Source organism: Microchirus variegatus (genome assembly GCF_963457635.1).
Source record: "Microchirus variegatus genome assembly, chromosome: 12".
NCBI classification, from domain to species: Eukaryota; Metazoa; Chordata; class Actinopteri; order Pleuronectiformes; family Soleidae; genus Microchirus; species Microchirus variegatus.
The window spans coordinates 17,404,482-17,421,530 of NC_139813.1; the positions used below are offsets into that span (position 1 = coordinate 17,404,482).

At 45.9% G+C, this 17,049-nt stretch overlaps 1 protein-coding gene across 1 annotated transcript in view; it reads left to right on the forward strand.

Moving 5' to 3' along the window:
- nhsl1b (NHS-like 1b) overlaps positions 1 to 15,577 on the forward strand; it is a gene marked incomplete at both ends in the record, with an annotated part of 104,529 nt that extends 88,952 nt beyond the window's left edge. The window contains 5 exons of the mRNA XM_083899109.1: positions 1,813 to 2,017; positions 4,500 to 4,631; positions 6,728 to 10,018; positions 10,953 to 11,067; positions 14,872 to 15,577. Of these exons, the coding sequence (XP_083755235.1) occupies positions 1,813 to 2,017; positions 4,500 to 4,631; positions 6,728 to 10,018; positions 10,953 to 11,067; positions 14,872 to 15,577 (4,449 nt within the window). The remainder of the gene's footprint in view (positions 1 to 1,812; positions 2,018 to 4,499; positions 4,632 to 6,727; positions 10,019 to 10,952; positions 11,068 to 14,871) is intronic.
- Between the last annotated feature and the right edge of the window lie 1,472 nt (positions 15,578 to 17,049).

A 17,049-nucleotide genomic window follows, 5' to 3' on the forward strand; every position in this document is an offset into this window, starting at 1 on the left:
TATTTATTTATTTATTTATTTATATGTGCACACAAACTATTTAACACAAATAAACACACAGCTGTACAGGTACAGGCAGTGGCACTGCAGCCAATGTGGACTCAGCAGGATGATAGCACGGCACCTTGAGTGATATTATCAATATATGTGTGCCCTCTAGTGGTTAGAAGTGGTAATGTGTCCTGAACCTCAGTCTCTACCATGCTTCTTTGGATTTTGTTGAAGATTTTCACCTCCCATGTTTACCCTATAACATTTTTATAGAAATGGGTGTAGTCCAGTTTATATTAAAGTGTTTTATTCAAGTTTTGTGACAAGAGATTGTTTAACTTAATTTACATTCAGTTTCTTTCATCGCCTTGTCATATGTTTTCAAGGCAGATCGAAATACACACATTTTTCCACAATTTACAAATGCAAATTTTCATAATCATAATCATAATATTGTCTTGATATTTTGAGTAACCGCTTGGGTTATAAAATGTCAGATGTCTTGTTTTGTCCGCAACCCAAAATTATTTAGTTGTAATTATTACTTTTGTTATACGGAGCAAAGAATCCAGAAAATATTCACATTTAAGATGCTGCAAAATCAGATAAAGTTGTTTTAATTCTATAAATAAATAAAAAAACGTTCAAAAGATGAATCAATTATCAAAATAGTAGATTATTTGTATTAGCTCAATAATTTTGTTTATTGCTTTGAAAAGGGTAGAGATGAGGAAGTAAACAAATGGCAGGCGATTAGTATAAAGCCTGAATGAGTTGATGACTCATTTCAACGAAATAACACTCACATATTATTACATTTGTGGTAGTGAATGAGTCAAAGAGTCAGTTTCTTTCACTGTTACCAACAGCGTCTCCTTTGTCCCCCGGAGCATCTCATGACCAGCCCTCTCATTTCGACCCCTGACCTCCATAACACGCTGTTGTCTTTCCAAACTGTCGACTCTCATCTCTTGTTATCTGTGTTTGTACTTTCTCCCTCGCATCAAACCCAGCCAATCCTCTTCCTCAGTGTGTCCTCCTCCTTCCCCTCATCACTTCCTGTTGTCCTGAGGCCACTGAGCCTAACTTTGACTGACAGCAGCTACAAAAGAAGAAAAAAGGGGGTGTTCCTGGTATATGGACATTTCGCAGAATAACAAGCCATGTTTGTCACCACACACAGTGTCGTAACTGAGGGTTTTATGCAACAGCCCCCCACCCCTCCTACTTATTATTTACCCATCTATCCATGCATACTCTCATCCCCTCCAGCCTGTCTCATGGTTTAGGATTTTTTGGAGAATTGCAAGTGGTAAGAAAACCCTGAAGATTATGCAGCAGTGGAAAAGCTTCAGGTGGTTCAGATGCAGACATTTAGGGCTCATGATTCCCACTTTTTAGTCTTGTTTTTCCACAGGTATAAACACGAGGTTGCTTTGCTGTTAATCTCCATTGTGTGAACACAGTTTCACGCAGAGCTGATTTGCTCTTTTGTTTCTGTCGCTCGTTTGCTTTTATCCCTGCCGTTTTCCAGCGGAGCTGTTGGTTTACTCTGATCTGTGTGTGTCTGCGTGTGTTTGAAGTGTGCGTTTCCATTTGCGTTTGATTGATCATAAAACATGTTTATGACACAATGGCTTATGAAAGGTCGCACAGCAGTCTGTATGTGTGTGTGTGTGCCAGTATATCAACAATCTCATTGCCGCGGTCGTAGTTGCGGTCAATTAAGTTCTGTAGTATTTGATTCACCTTTTCCAATATAATATAACTCCTCTCCTCCTATACTCTTTCATCGTCTCATCCTTCCTCTTTCTTATCCAGTCCACAGCGTCGTCAGGGGACGACGACAAATCCCAGCTCTCCTTGAGGCCCCAGACTCCGCAAGGAGGGAGCGAAGGAAGGGAGGGGTCTGAGGTTGACGGACAGGTGATATGGACCAAGGCTCCGCCCCTCCCCACCCCGGAGGAGAAGATGAGGCGGGCGGCAAAGGCTGTGCCCACAGATATAGTTGCTATTAACGTCACAGGTACGGCACATCTCCTGATTACTGCCCTCTTTCAGTCATGTTGTCCACATCTTGATCATTAGTGAGTAGCAACCAGTGGAAAACAACACATCCTGCTCCTCTACGTCCACATTGATTCAAAATGTAGAATATATCAAACTACATTGAGTTAGTAGCTCTGGCCTCGGTGTCTCTTCTGTAACGTTGACCTCTCGCCATCATCATCAGTCACACTTTTCATTTTTGTTTGTCTGCCGGGAACATTCTGACACGTTTGTCTTACTGAGTTTTGGATGATTGTGATCTCGAAAAAATAGGAGAGAACAGTGAGGGGAATCCAGCCCCCAGACTGAAAACTGGAGCAGCCAGAGATAAAGCAGCCAACCAATTTTGTCTTCACAATTGAATTTGTTCAAGCTCCCAAAAAGGTTTATTCGTGCGGCTTTTTGAACCTAGAAAATCATTTGTCAGACTAAATTTTGGGAGTTTTGTGTTTTGGGCCCTATAGAGCATACATGGAACATGTGACCACCAACATTTCAGGACTTCTTTCTTGGGCCAGAACCTTCATCCTTAGACAATTTCATCAAAATCGGAGTTGTGCTGCTCACAGACAGACCGAAAGAAAGATGAAAACATAGCCTAAAGTCCATGACATACACTACCGTTCCAAATTTTGGGGTCACCTATGCAATTTTTTGTGCTTTTTCCATTAAAAGTCACACTTTTATTCATCTTAAGAGATGCAAAATGAATAGAAAATATAGTTAAGACATTGACAAGATTAGAAATAATGATTTTTATTCAAAATAATAATTTTGCCCTTCATTGCACAGGGGTTTTCAAGGGTTTTCTAATCACCCAATAGCCTTCTAATGCGATTAGCAAACACAATGTACCATTAGAACACTGGAGAGATGGTTGCTGGAAATGGGCCTCTATACACCTATGTACATATTCCATTAAAAAAACAGACAGTTTGCAGCTAGAATAGTCTTTACCACATTAACAATGTATAGAGTGTATTTCTGATTCATTTAATGTTACATTCATTGAGGAAAAAAGTGATTTTCCTTAAAAAATAAGGACATTTCTATGTGACCCCAAACTTTTGAACGGTAGTGTGACACAAATATGCTTTTTCATCCACATATTGTTTTCTTGATTACACCGATCGTCCGTTCAGACTCTCAGTAAGACAGCAAAGTGGGCATCAGCCCATCAAGCAAAACTGTCAGATTGTTCCATCAATCAACTCTTCAACGGTTGAGTGGACAGACGAAATCAATTACTGTAACCACTCATCCACAGAGGATAAAACTTTACGTGACAGTCTTGCATGTCTCTGCCTCCTCCTCCTCCTCCTCCTCTTTACCTCTGCGTATTTTCCATCCCCTCCATCAAACTTCAGAGACTGACCTTCGTATGCCTTTGTGTGTGTGTGTGTGTGTGCACGATTGTCAAGGCTTTTCACTGACTTGTTGTCATATCATAGTGAGACAGTGAAACAGAATTCCCTCTTTAGCACAGTATATATATACACAGTTCATGTGTGTGTGTGTGTGTGTGTGTGTGTGTATAGTAGACTCCTGTATAATGAGAAATAGTAAAACTACAAAGAAATCACTGTTTACTTCATCTGCAGTTACTTTGAATGACTGTGACAGAGAGAGATCAGGGACTTTTCTGTCACTTTGAAGGGAAACACTTGATAAACAATATCAGCCCTCATCAGTTTCGCCTGTTAGCTGTTCCCACTGAGCCAAAATTAAAAAAAAGAAGAGTGGTTCACACAGCGTGATTTTGCCCTCTCTCCCCTCAGGGAAACTGAACCAGGATATTAACAACAGTGAAAGACTGTAGTGTGTGTGTGTGCATGTGTGTGTGTGTGTGTGTGTGTATTCTCTTCATCTTCATCATCTGTCCTGTGCATGATTATAGCATGTTTTTATTGTACATCTCACATTATCTAACATGTATGTTTATAACTAAGAGAATCAGGGTTGGAATTTGAACCGTCAGCCAATTCAGTGACTACTCTTGGTTTTTAAAATAATCTGGCTATTTTAGGCACTTTGATAAAGGGTTGTTTCATTCAAAAAAAACAAAGAAAAGCTCTTTATCTGCAGTTTCTGGGTGTAGATGTTTGTCTCAGAGACTGACTTCATCTTCATAAAATGAAGTTGAAATTGATTTTATTAAAGCAGTCCCCAGCACTGAACAATGGCTTAACATATTCCAGTGGAACAACTAATAAATACCATTTGCAATCGTTCAGTGATAACAGCTAGATTTAACAATAAAGAGAAAGAAAGCTTTATTTTTGTTGCTGAACGTACCCTTCAAAATTCCCTACTCTGTTGCCATTGCATGTTTAACTCAATAATGTATTTACCAAGAAACAAAAAACCCTCTGCACGTTGCCGACTTTGTTCCCTCTGACTAACCGACTGCTGTTTGCCTGTGTGTCCGCCTGCCTTGCTCTCGCCCTCCCGGCTAACAGGGGCGGTGTTTGACCGACAGGCGAGCGTCCGGCGCTCCCTCATTAACACTGACACCGTGTCCCGCCGGCCCAAGAAGGTCAAACGCAGAAAGACTATATCAGGGCTGCCTGACAACTTCAACCTGGAGATAGGTATGGATCATTGTGGGGCTGTACATCGCCTTCTACTGTCCATAGACCTCTGCCAGCGCTCCTCTTGCTCATGCTTTCATTAGTCTCACTCTGTCATGGTTTCATCATCATAAGTGCATGTAGTGAGGTCAGTCAGCTCTCTGCAGCAGTATTGTTCTGGGTTTGTCATATTGTGAAGGAAAGAGTGACCAAGGCCCTGCAGCTGTTAAGTCTTTACTTTTTTCAGCCACACACACACACACACACTCACACTCACACACACTGTCCTCATATTTCTGTATTTTGGCAACCTTCATTCATCCTGCAAAACTGTGCCTCAACTGTATAATGTATAAAAATGGACAAAACTGACAATTTCACCACCTCCACGACCGTTTTCACCGTCATTCACCTACAACCTGGCACCTAATGGGTGTCGATTAATCTGACAATTATTTGGTCCATAAAATGTCATAAAACGTTGATCAGTGTTTGTCAAACCGGGAAATGACGATGTTCTTGAAAGTCTCGTTTTGTCCACAAACCAAAATTATTCAGTTTGAATGATTTCTTTGTTATGTGGAGCAAAGAAACGAGGAAAATATTCACATTTAAGAAGCTAAAAGAATCAGAAATCTTGTTTTAATCATGGAAAAAGCCTCAAAAAGATGAATCGATCATCAAAATAGTTGACGATTCATTTAATAATCGATTGATTGTTACAGCTCTTTTCCTTTAAATTGTCACATTTAGAAGAAGACCTGAAACTACTATCGAGACCATGTAAGAAGTAGGCTTATATCCCTCCCCATAGACTCCCACTCAAACTGAGTTCTTTATGCAATGAGCAAAGTCGCCCCCTGGTTGATAATTGCGATCGTATTTCCTTCCAAACTGCAAATGTTCGTTTTTATAATCAGTCTGTGATATTGTGCCATAGTCTTTTGGGATCACTTTTATTGCGTGCCCTCATTTATGTGAACTGCGAGAGTTAATTGTGCATCCAAGTCGTTGCTTTAATCCCTAGGCTGCGTAGATTATCTTAACATTACATAAGTAGAGACCCCTGATCATTGACGCTGAAGAGATGAGGAGTAAATAACAAACAGGAAAGTTCATAAGTCCCGTACCCTTATTTACAAAGCTGAGCCTGGCGTCAAGGGTAAACCGAGCTGACTAAGCTGACGCTGTGCTGCGCTAACTGCACAACACGCTGATGTTTATACACAAGTCCCCTGTGCTTCGGGGGTGACAGTGGTATTTATGGAGAAAGTAATTTCTCCGTGCGATAAGATCACTCGATAAGAGGGAGAACTTTAAAGTCTGGTTAGCGCAAAGCTTGACGACAGAGTCTGAATGTCATGATTACTGGGCTGTGGGGCGGGGGGGGGGGGGGTAATTGCCCCACTGCTTCATCCCTCCCTCTCTTGTGCTCTAGCGCTGCCTGCGATGTGGACCTGCAGCATAATCTATCGCAGCAGCAGCAGCAGCCAAGCTGTCACTCCGGCTTTTAGCAACAGAGGAGCACAGTGTATGTGGTTCAGAGAGAGAGAGAGAGAGAGCAGAGAGAAGAGAAGAGAAAGGACGCAGTAGAGTGAATGTTTCGGGATATGAGCATCAACAGGAGAGCCAGCACAGATGGGAGACACTTCACGTCCTTTCTCCTTTTAAAGCCCTTTCTTCCATGTGTTTGTTTACTAGCTGGTATGTTACTGTGCATCTCTGTGTGTCTTTGCATTCTCTATGTTCTATGTGAGTGACCATGTACGTGTATTGTTGTGTCCAGTGAATTTCATGCCTGCCCTGAACCCCAGGAGATTGTTTGCCTGTCTGTTAGAGTGAATAGCAGGGGAATTCTAGAATGGAGTCTCTTGTCATCGTCTCCCCTTATATCCCTTTTTCTTCTTAATGAAGACGACCAGAAGTTATTTACAAAGGAGACAGGGTTGCAGCAAATCAAATTAATTATCTACCCTGTGACCACAGCTCATCTGACAAACCTCATGAAGGGCAGAAGGCAGTGAGAGGCTGAGGGAGTTGTAGTGGAAAAGACAGAGCAAGAAGAGGAAATCTGTGAATCAGTTCATACATTAATCCTTTTTTCTCTCCTTTGACAGCAGCAAAAGGACGTGGCGGAGAGCTCCGACCTCATTCCATGTTCATCCCGGGACAATACTCCACTCTGGGTAGAGTTGGGAGCGTTAACTCGGCGCTCCGGCGATCGGTGACCAGAGACACGAGCTGCCAGACAGAAGAAGTTAAGGTTGTGCCTCCATCCATGAGAAGAATTCGGGCACAGAGAGGACAGGGAATCGCTGCTCAGATGGCTGGAATTTCGACTTCCTCCTCGACAGGAAGTATATCCATCTGCAGCAGCGACAGCTCCGGGATCTTGATGCCGTCGCGTCAGTTTAACGGAGACCCTTCGCGTTTCCACAGTCTGCCTCGACAGGGTGCCAGGGTGTCGCTCAGCTCCGATCCCATCTACAGCAGCACCCCGATCAAGTCAGAGGAGCAGATGACGCCTCATCGTCAGATCGGAAAGCTTCAGGCCGACGACACGGTGGTGCACATGAGAAACGCCCCGAGGACTGGCACCCTCCCCAGGCCAAAGTCTCAGGAACTGAGGGGAACACAGTCCAGCGAGTGGGGTGGGGGTCCAGCTTGTGCGGTTTCCCCACACGCTGCCTATTCCACCTCGTACATCCCCAACGCCACCTTGTCCTGCTCCACTGAAGTCATTACCCTCAACACCTCCGGTCAGTCCTCCCACTTCCCAGCCTCAAATTATCCCACAGCCCGACCACTAAGTCTGGTTTCCACTTCCAACAATGACTCACTGACCTCCAGTCCATCAGCCTTCACCCACAGTTCCACTTGTCCAGCTTTGGCCACATCTACCCCCACTCAAACACCACAGGGAGGCCGTCTCGTCGTCACAGAACCTGCTAGCGAGTCAGGACACTCGGACGGCAGCGTACACAGCCACAGCACCCTGGCTCCCACACCTCCTTCCTGTCTGCCGGAGGAGCAATGGATCTATGACACACCTGAAAACGTGGTGGTCCCACAGCGCACTCTGACCTCCAGCTGCTCCACTCCCATGAACCAGCTGTACAGCAGCCTGGACCTCTCCTCGCGGACCACTACTGACTCCAGCTCCGTCTATTCCCAGGACAACGATGGCTACTTCACGTCCATGCACCTGGACTCTGGTCTGCGCGCACGCAGCCACAGCAGTGGGCATAGGGGCACAGGTGGACGAGCCACCAGACACAGCATGTACGAGTGCCGCGAGATGGCAAATCAAGATGATTCTTGTAGCGTGTACAGCGATCTCTCGCTATCTCGCAGCATCTCCCTTCGCAAGTCCAAGAAACCTCCGCTGCCCCCGGCGCGCACAGACTCTCTTAGACGCAAGCCTGGTGCGAAAAAGCCCCTCGGTGGGGTTAGCGCCATCAGTGGTGCTAACGAACCAAACAGCGCCATGCTTAATGAGACATTAATTGCCAGTTTGCAGCAGAGCCTACAGATCGGCCTGAGGGGAGGTAACGGAAAAGGCGCCTCGCCGTCGTCGCCCTCTCACAGCCCAAGCAGCGACTACGACGACCCTTGGATTCTACGGCCGCGCAGCCACAGTAGCATCAGCGCAGGTAGCTCCGCAGCGTCGCTGGTAGCTAATCCGAACTGCGGCATCGCGTCTAACGTGTACTCGCTCTGCCACGTGACGCCTTCTCACAGCGACACCAGCAGCCTGCGCTCCGACTACGCCGATTCCTGGGGTTATTACATGGAGGACCCTCGTAACCACGGAGACCAAAGAGCGCAGACCCCTCCGTCCACAGAGAACATGGCACCTGGGGCTCACACGGGGGAAATAATACAGAACGGAGGTGAGATTCATAGCAAGAGCCAAGCTTCTCGAGCTCCAGGCCAGGACACAGTGGTTGCAGTGAAGCCCAAGACGTCCACCTCCTCTCCAGACAGGGTGCACAGACTGACCTCTCCATCCAGCGGCTACTCCAGCCAGTCGAACACCCCCACAGCTGGGACCCCAGTGCCCTCCTTTGTCAGGTCCATGTCTCCCTCCAGCCGACCCAAGCCCAAAGTGCCCGAGAGGAAGTCGTCGCTTCTCTCCTCCGTGTCCGTGTCCTCCTCGTCCACCTCGCTCTCCTCCAACACCTCAGACTCATTGAAGAGCTACGGTCCTCCTCCACCACCGCCTCCTCCCCTTCCCTTCTCCTCCTCCTCCTCAGCTCCCAACACCCCTCTCAGCCCACCCCCACCCTTCCCTCCTCCTCTTCCACCAGTTTTGAGCACTGGTCCCCCCACTCCTCCACCAGCTCCCCCGTTACCGCCCACTCCACAGGGAATGTCTCAAGGTCTTCTCCCTGCTTGCTCCACCTCGCCGGAGTTCCCCCCTCCTCCATCTCCTGAAACACTAATCCACCCCAGTTTGTCCTTCAATGGGAGCTTCAGTCCTCCACCACCTCCTCCTCCTCCTCCTATGCCCTCTTGTGGACCCCCTCCACCTCCTCCATTGCCCAAGTTTGTTGTACCTTCCCCCTCCTTCTCCCCATCTCTAAAGACGGTGAAGGATTCTCCCAAACCAGCTGTCTCCATCAGTCCCACAAAGACGCCCCTGATTACTCCCTTTGCACTACAGAGTGTTCAGCTCCGCTCAATAAAGCGGCCTGAGAAGGAGATTAATAGCAAATCAGATGACGCCACAAGAGTGGAGCTCCTCCAGCCCCAGATCCAGGAGAAGCCTCACTCCCAGGAACATCTCACTGTGTTACCCAAGTTTAACAGCTCACCAGAAGATGACTTGTACGATCTCTCACCGTTACCTGTGTCAGAGCTCTTACAGGAGCTGTCATTAGAGTGCAGTATCACAAACAGGACACAAGAGAGCGCTGTGTTCAATGGGAAAGATAAGAATCTGAGTTTCTTCCTCTCAAACGGAGAAGAACAAGTTCAAAGGCAAGAATCCCTGCAGAGTCTCTCCTCCCAGAACTCACCTGTCAAACAGAAGCCCCCTGCTGTCCTCAAGAAACCCAAACTCTCTTTCCTCCCAACTCTGAACTCACATCTGATCCATGAACGGGCTCCTGCTCAGCATGAGGATGCGAGCAGCCCGTCCCAAACCCAGGACCAAGTCGATGGTCTGCAAAGACAAACACAGGAAGAAGAGAAAGAGAATGTAGTTGAGGATCAGGAGGAGATTTTAGAAGAAGCAGCGAGCGGCGAGTCCTTCACAGAGATCCAAGACGAGCTCAATAACTGTGCTTCAACTCGTGAAAATGGACTACTGTGTATGAACGGAGAGACCCACGAGGAGGAGGAGGACGACGGGGACGGGACGAGCAGCACGACTGGATCCATCAGCTCCAAGGAAGACGATACTGGTGAGTGTTTTTCCACAACATTCGAGTTAAAAATAGCACCACATAGCGCTGCTTATAAATATTAGTCTTGTTACTTGTTAAACCGTCAGCCTGCCTCGTTAGCAGCGACGCTGCTGCTCTGCAGGTGGCTCCACAGGCGGCAGCTGTGAAATTGAAAAAAAAAAAAAAAGTGAAGGAGCCAAACGTGAAACAGTTAAAGTGTTTAAAGATTTTGGAGACTGTGAAAATGGCACATGAGAGACGGCTTATCAGTGGGACAGCAGAGCTGCAGCCTCGGATTTATCCTTGCTCACTCACTCTCCTCTCTGCTAATCTTTTCATACTTTGTATGCAGACATCTCTTCAGGCTCTTTCCACCTCAGCATCCGGTGTCAAATTGACTCCTCTCCACTATTTATCCTCGTTTTCAAATATCAAATATAGCCTCTCTATTCTTTTTTTTCCCTTACTTTCTCATCCTGTGTGTCCTCCTCTGCTCTCTCTCTCTCTCTCTCTCTCTCTCTCTCTTATTCTGTCTTTTGAGTGAAAAGGGGGCGGGGCAAGAGTCCCAGGGGAGATACTTGATGTCGTTGTTGTAGTGAGACGGGGGGGGGGAGGGGCTCCATCGTATCAGAGGGGAGGGGAACAGATCGGGTAAAGTGATGAAGGGGAGGATGGGGGAGAGTGTGAAAGAGGGACTGCATGCAGCAGCTCTGGCAGTCGGAGCGCAGACGTGAGTACAGAGGTTGTAAAGAGGAGGAGAAAAGAGGCTGAAGTAGAAGAGAAGAAGAGGAGAGGATAACTAGAGACGAGAATGTAAGGAGACAGTCCTCCATGGTAGCACTCCTGATTTTACAGCCCGCCGTGTTAATGTGATGGGACCTGGACTCTCATTGAGCGACTATGTAAGTATGCGTGGTTAGTAACTTGTGTGTGTGTGTCTTCTCCTCATCAGGTGAGGTGTTCGAATCCAGCACGGCTGAATCGTCTCCGGCTCCTAAGGAGAACATGGTGACCCCGACTTCGTCGCGACCCAGAACCACCGAGGACCTCTTTGCCGTCATTCACAGGTAACGCGGTGAACCTCTCTCGTCACTTTTTTTTACTCCCACTTCATCACCTGATACATCATTTATCCCATCATTTCTCATTTCTCCTCCTCTACTCCGTCACTGAGCTCCGTTTGTTTGTGTTTCTGTCTCGCTCTATCATCTCCTCCTCTCACCTCATCGCCATAAACCCCCCCCCCCCCTTATGTGTGACCCTGAACTCCAGGTCCATCTCCGTCAACATCCTCTCTTCCTCCTCCTCCACCTCTTCGTCATAACTTCACCCAGCGCTGTCCCATCTGCACACACACACACACACACACACACACACACACACATCTGTCAAATGGCAGCAGCTCTCTGGGGTTTATTGACCCAGCGTAGACAGATTTTTTCTGTTTCTGGCCACACAAAGGTCACATAGAGGCAACAATTATGGAAACAATACCAGTCTGTTGTCGTCGGAAGTGACAAAAGTGAGATCCTGAGAAAAAAAAAAAAAAACTGTTGCTTCATCTATTATTTACCTACTCAAAGCCCTCTGGTCCTAATCTAGGTTAGAAGCCACTGGAGATATCGACTCATGCATTTTTCTCAATCTCTCTTTCTTTTTTTTCCTCCACCCTCTGCGGTTTCTGACATATATTGCATATGTGAGTCCGAGCTTCAAAGGGAGCACACGCATATAAATGTCTCACGCCGTCGACCAGTTTGTGTTTCATCGTCACGTGCGGCAGCCAGTGTCCGTTTGTGCATCGCATTTCATTTTTTATTTCCGCAGTGTATTTATAGTGCCAATGTCATGTGTGCAGCGGTGATTTATTTATGCTATGGCCGCGTAAGGATTGTGTACAGTAACGCGTGTGCACACCTTCCTGTGAATTTGCCTTATCCCACATCTCGCACATAGGTCGTTAAATGTATTGATTTAAGAAATTTAGATACATTTATATTTAATGTTTTTAAATACAAAAACATTTGGTAACACTTTAGATTAGGGAACACATATTCACTATTAACTAGGTGCTTACTAACATGTATAAGTCGCATAGTAGCCCTTTATTAATAATCATTAAGCACATATTAAGACCTTATTCTACCTCTATTACGACATGAATTAAGATTTTTCCTACATAAAGTGTTAATACATGATTAAAATGTACTGATAAAGGGCTAGTATGCAACTTATATGCATGTTAGTAAGCACCTAGTTAATTGTGAATGTGTTCCCTAATCTAAAGTGTTACCAAACATTAAAAAGTCAAGACTTTAAGTCTGTACCGACTATTGACTCGACTTAAAAATAGACCTAGTCTTTTGTTTTATTTTTATTTAAAAAAAATCGGACATCGTGGACATCAACTGCCACTAGGCTCCTATTGGACGATACTAGCTGTCAATCACACTTGTCTACGTTGGCATCATCACCCACCGTCCTCTGGAAACATAATTGACAAAATTGACATTATGAGGAACTGAAACGAGTGCTTATTTTTGTAATCTTGACGAATGTCTTAATGATTTCTTTGTGATGTGGAGCAAAGAAGTGATGAAAATATTCACATTTAAGAAGCTAAAACGATCAGTTTTAATCTTGAAAAAAGCTTTAAACCGATTAGTTGATTAATCAATCGATCGTTTCAGCTCTAATTGAGACCATTAACTTCTAAGAAACTTGTTCACTGATGTTAAAAATCAAACGGGAATTCGAAGCAAATTTCTACCATTCAGAGTTATTTTTTGTACCCAGTGGAAGCGCCCCCTAGTGGATAACTGCTACATCCGTCTCCCTTCACTTTTCAAGCGGGAAGACTGCGTTTATATTCTGCACAGACTCTGCTGCGAGCAGATGTCTAATTGCTCCCTTTCTCCCTCATTCTTCGTCTCTTCCTCTTCCCCTCCTCAAGCTGCTCAATACTTTTTTTTTTTATTTACTCGCTTCCACGTTCTGTCTTCTCGCTCTGGGAAAACAGAAACAGAGTGATGATGAGAACCTTGAATGAAATGTCTTCATCGCAGCAGCAGCAGCAGCAGCAGCAGAGGAAAATACAAGTTGTCTGGAGGGGGGGAGGGTGGGGAGGGAGAGACACGAACCAAATATAAAACAGCGGAGAGAGAGGTCGATGAAGCTGTGTTTAATCCTGCAGCAGTGTTTACCTGCTGTGACTGTTTTTAGCCTTTTCGTTTCATTGCCAGCCTGAGCTCGGGTGGCTGAATTCAGGTGTGTGAGACTGTACGTACGTGGGAGAAGTGCGTGTAAGGGAAAGAAAATAATAAATAAAAACCTTATGTAATGCACTCAGGGGACGATAGTAGATGGAGGTTGAATTTAGGGCACAGACGCATTTTGCAGTCTGAGTGGAGAGGCAGATTCTCACACAGACCAGTCTTCTCTTCTGTTGTTTGACCTTCACAATTGTATTCTCTCCTCTGCGGAGGAACTTATTTCGATTGATCTAATCTAAGGATTAGGGATATCGCCTCACCGTGTCTTTCACACCTCTTTTTTTTTTTTACCTGCAGCATCAAATCTCTCTCCTTCCTTATCGTACAATCTGTCATTTTCATGCCTTTCTGTCTCCCTGTCCTTCTCCACCACTGTACAGAGGAGGAATGCAGTGAGTGGGTTCATCCTTTGCTAGAGAGGTGCGACGTGGCAAGTAGCCCCCTTCCCTTTTAATCAGCAAACCTCGTCTCCGCCATGCTACCTTTAGATTACCTGCAGTAATCCCACAGAGTAACCCCGCCTCTGTACCAGAGATTAATAAAGCTGTTTCCCTGCTGCTACCTCTAATCCCCCCCCCCCCGTATTCTGCCAGTTGCAGCTTCGTTGCCATGTTTTGGTGCAGGAGTTATTGACAGTGGTGCAGTCAACTCTGACTCCTGCTGAGAGGAGACGGACTCGTGTCTGATTTAAGCAGCTTTGGGCAATTCTCCCAGTTTGTGTGTTTGATTAATATCATTGCGACTCCATGGTTTCCTGCAGAGTTGCAATTGCTGCAGCTTCTTCTGGAAAAAGAACTTATTGGATTTCTATTGGAGTGTTCCCGTCTCTTTGGTTTCTCAGCGCTCCATAATGGAAATTATTTTATTCATTGCTGGGGGTAAAACTGGTATATGAGAATTTGGGACAAAGATTTGAGATGCAGGTGTTTGTTTTTTAGTTTTTTATAGCTGTGACAACATAGTTTGGACCAGGTTTCTGTGCTCATGCTGCAGCCTAATGTTAAAGGAGACATATTATGCAAAATCAACTTTTTTAATCAATTTAATAATTATATTTGGGACTCTGGAGGCCCTATGAGTAGTAAGTGTGAAAAAATATGACTCAGTCATGTTTTTGTGGTCTGCCTCGGTCTAAGTACAGGAGATAAAACACAAAATGTTGACTTCCACACTCATTGCTACGTCACAATGAGACATTACTGGACAGTGCAGCACAGAGTTCTACACAAACTTCCAGCCTCAGAGGATTTATGTGTCCAGTGGATACATGTGATATATGATGGCAATAATGATGGCTTTTCCAAATGCTAACTGCTGTTAGCTGCCGGAGCCTCAGCGACAGTGTAGTAGTTTCCTGTGTCTCATTTGCATTTAAAGAGACAGGCACTCAAAAGCGAGCGTTCTGCACAGGGCTGTTTTGGCGATTTCAATAACTGAATTTGACGTGCTTACTTCCTGACAAAGCTGCCTCCCTTGTTTTCTTCTTCTCCTAACTGATCTTCGACTTGTTCCTTTGTCACTCATGACCCCGCTGTCACTCATCCACTGCATATTTGTTTGGTAAACACTGGTCACTAATGTTCTTCCCTCTTCTCCCAGGTCAAAGCGGAAGGTCCTGGGTCGCAAGGAGTCAGAGGAGGACAAGTCCCGAGCTGGGAGCCAACAACAGTCTCCACCTGCCACGCCCACAAACACGTCCACATCCCTGTCCCCGTCCCCGTCCCCGTCCCCGTCCCCATCCCCATCCCCGTCCCCGTCCCCAGGCCCGGTGTCTCCTCTGTCCAGGCAGACGGGCTCCATACAGCGCAACCTTCGCAAGTCCTCCACCAGCAGTGACAACTTCAAGGCCCTGCTCCTGAAGAAGGGCAGCCGCTCGGAGACCAGCTTCAGGATGTCTGCTGCCGAGATGCTCCGCTCCACCGACCCTCGCTTCCAGAGAACGCGGTCCGAGTCGGCGTTGGACCCCCCGGCGTCTTCGCCCTCCTCTCCGACAGCGCCTCACAGCCCCTGTGCCTCGCCCGGCCGCAGCAAACGAGCGACGGACGAGTGGAGCCGCTACGAGGTCCTGTCCTCGCCGACTTCGCCGTCCTACTCGATGAGCGGCTTTAGGTACGGGCGCTCTCGCTTACCGCCCTCTGCTGCGAGCAGCAAGTACAACGCGCGCAGCCGAATCCTCAGCAGCCCAATGACTGTCATCTGCGAGCGTGAGGGGGAGCTGGCCGAGAGCGAGTACGGAGACACCACAGAGACTCTCCCCGTGTACCGAGGGTCAAATGGCACTTTATCAGACGAGAGCAGAAGCTAAAGAGCGAGGGGCGGCTCCATCGGTTTAGCGAGACAAACTCATTTGTCGTAAACAAACTAGAGGGGCAGGAGACGAAGCTCTCCAGACTTCCTGAGCCTCTAACGCTGCCTCTGAAGGAGTGGACATGTCGGGTCCTGGAGTGAGATCAGCGGTCGCCCCATCATGAACTGGGCTGGTCTGAAATGGAGAACTGGTTGTGCTGCAGCTTTTTTTTCAATCCTCCCATGATTCCCATTCTGTCCTTCTACTGGTGAACTCACCCTTTGTGTTCAAAGAGTCGTGTTTCTTTTACGCCTGGTGTTCTTAGTTTGTTTTCCATTTGTTCAGGCGTTGTTGTTTTACTTTACTCTGTCCTTAACATGCAGGAAGTCACGCGTTTTCTTTAAAACGAACGAGGCTCCGATGGCAAACTAAGGTGAATTGAAGTCACTTTGCTGCTGTGGTGCTACGTAGCGAGGCGTTTGGAAAGAGTGGAATGTAAAAGGAGTGCTGGAGGCTCGCCTCATAACATTTCTGCACTTTTGTTTATGAAAAGTGTCTGAAAGCACCGCGGCCTGCGAATGCCGGCATCAAACAGCCCCACAATATTGTGGAAAAAACTGGAGGACGTGGTACAACAGGAAGCTTCACGGCACAAACTTCAATCACAGTGATCACCAGGTTTTTTTTTTGTTGCTTTACATTCTTACTGTTCCAATTGTTTAGTTTGCAGAGCTGGGGTGAATAGTCAAAGGTCCACAGAAGGTGCTGAGGGCTTAGTGCTGCCACCTAGTGACGGGCAGGAAGTGGACAATAGTTTGGGGGTAAAACAAAAGGCTCAACCAAAACAGCAGATTTATTCTATATATATTAAAGAAAAAAGACCCATAAAACCTCTATCAATTAACTTTTAGTATGTAGATTTTGCACTGTGCATAGGTCTTTTCCTTGTGACATAAAAAGTATGTTTTAAAGATTGTTTTAATAAACAAGTGATGTCAAGCCTTGTGTTTGGGACTTAATCTGTACATTTAGATTAACGGCCGATTGTTGTTTGCATTGCAATGACCCAAAGAGCTGCAAAAGTTAATCTATCCCTTTGCAGTTTTGTATATTTCAGTAAGTAAATACAACGATTTTTACTTATTCGCAAAGGATTTAATACTTAAGGGAACCTTAATCTTAATTAATTAAAAAAGGATTTGTAGTCCTGTGTTTGTTTCCTTTACATAGATTATTTATAGAATATGGTTTAAGGGCAACATTTACACAAAAATGACAATATATATATATATGTGTGTTTTAGCCCTCTGGTGCCCTTAACTGTGAGTCATGCAAATACAACACTGGTGTTCACAGCTGAGTAAATGTGTTCTCCTTAGAGACATAAACTGAGGTGACAGGCGTGAGACTTCCTAACAGCCATAACACCCTGTGGTTAATCACCTGTGACCAAAGTGCATCTCCCCCTCCAGCTCCTGCCAGGCCATGAT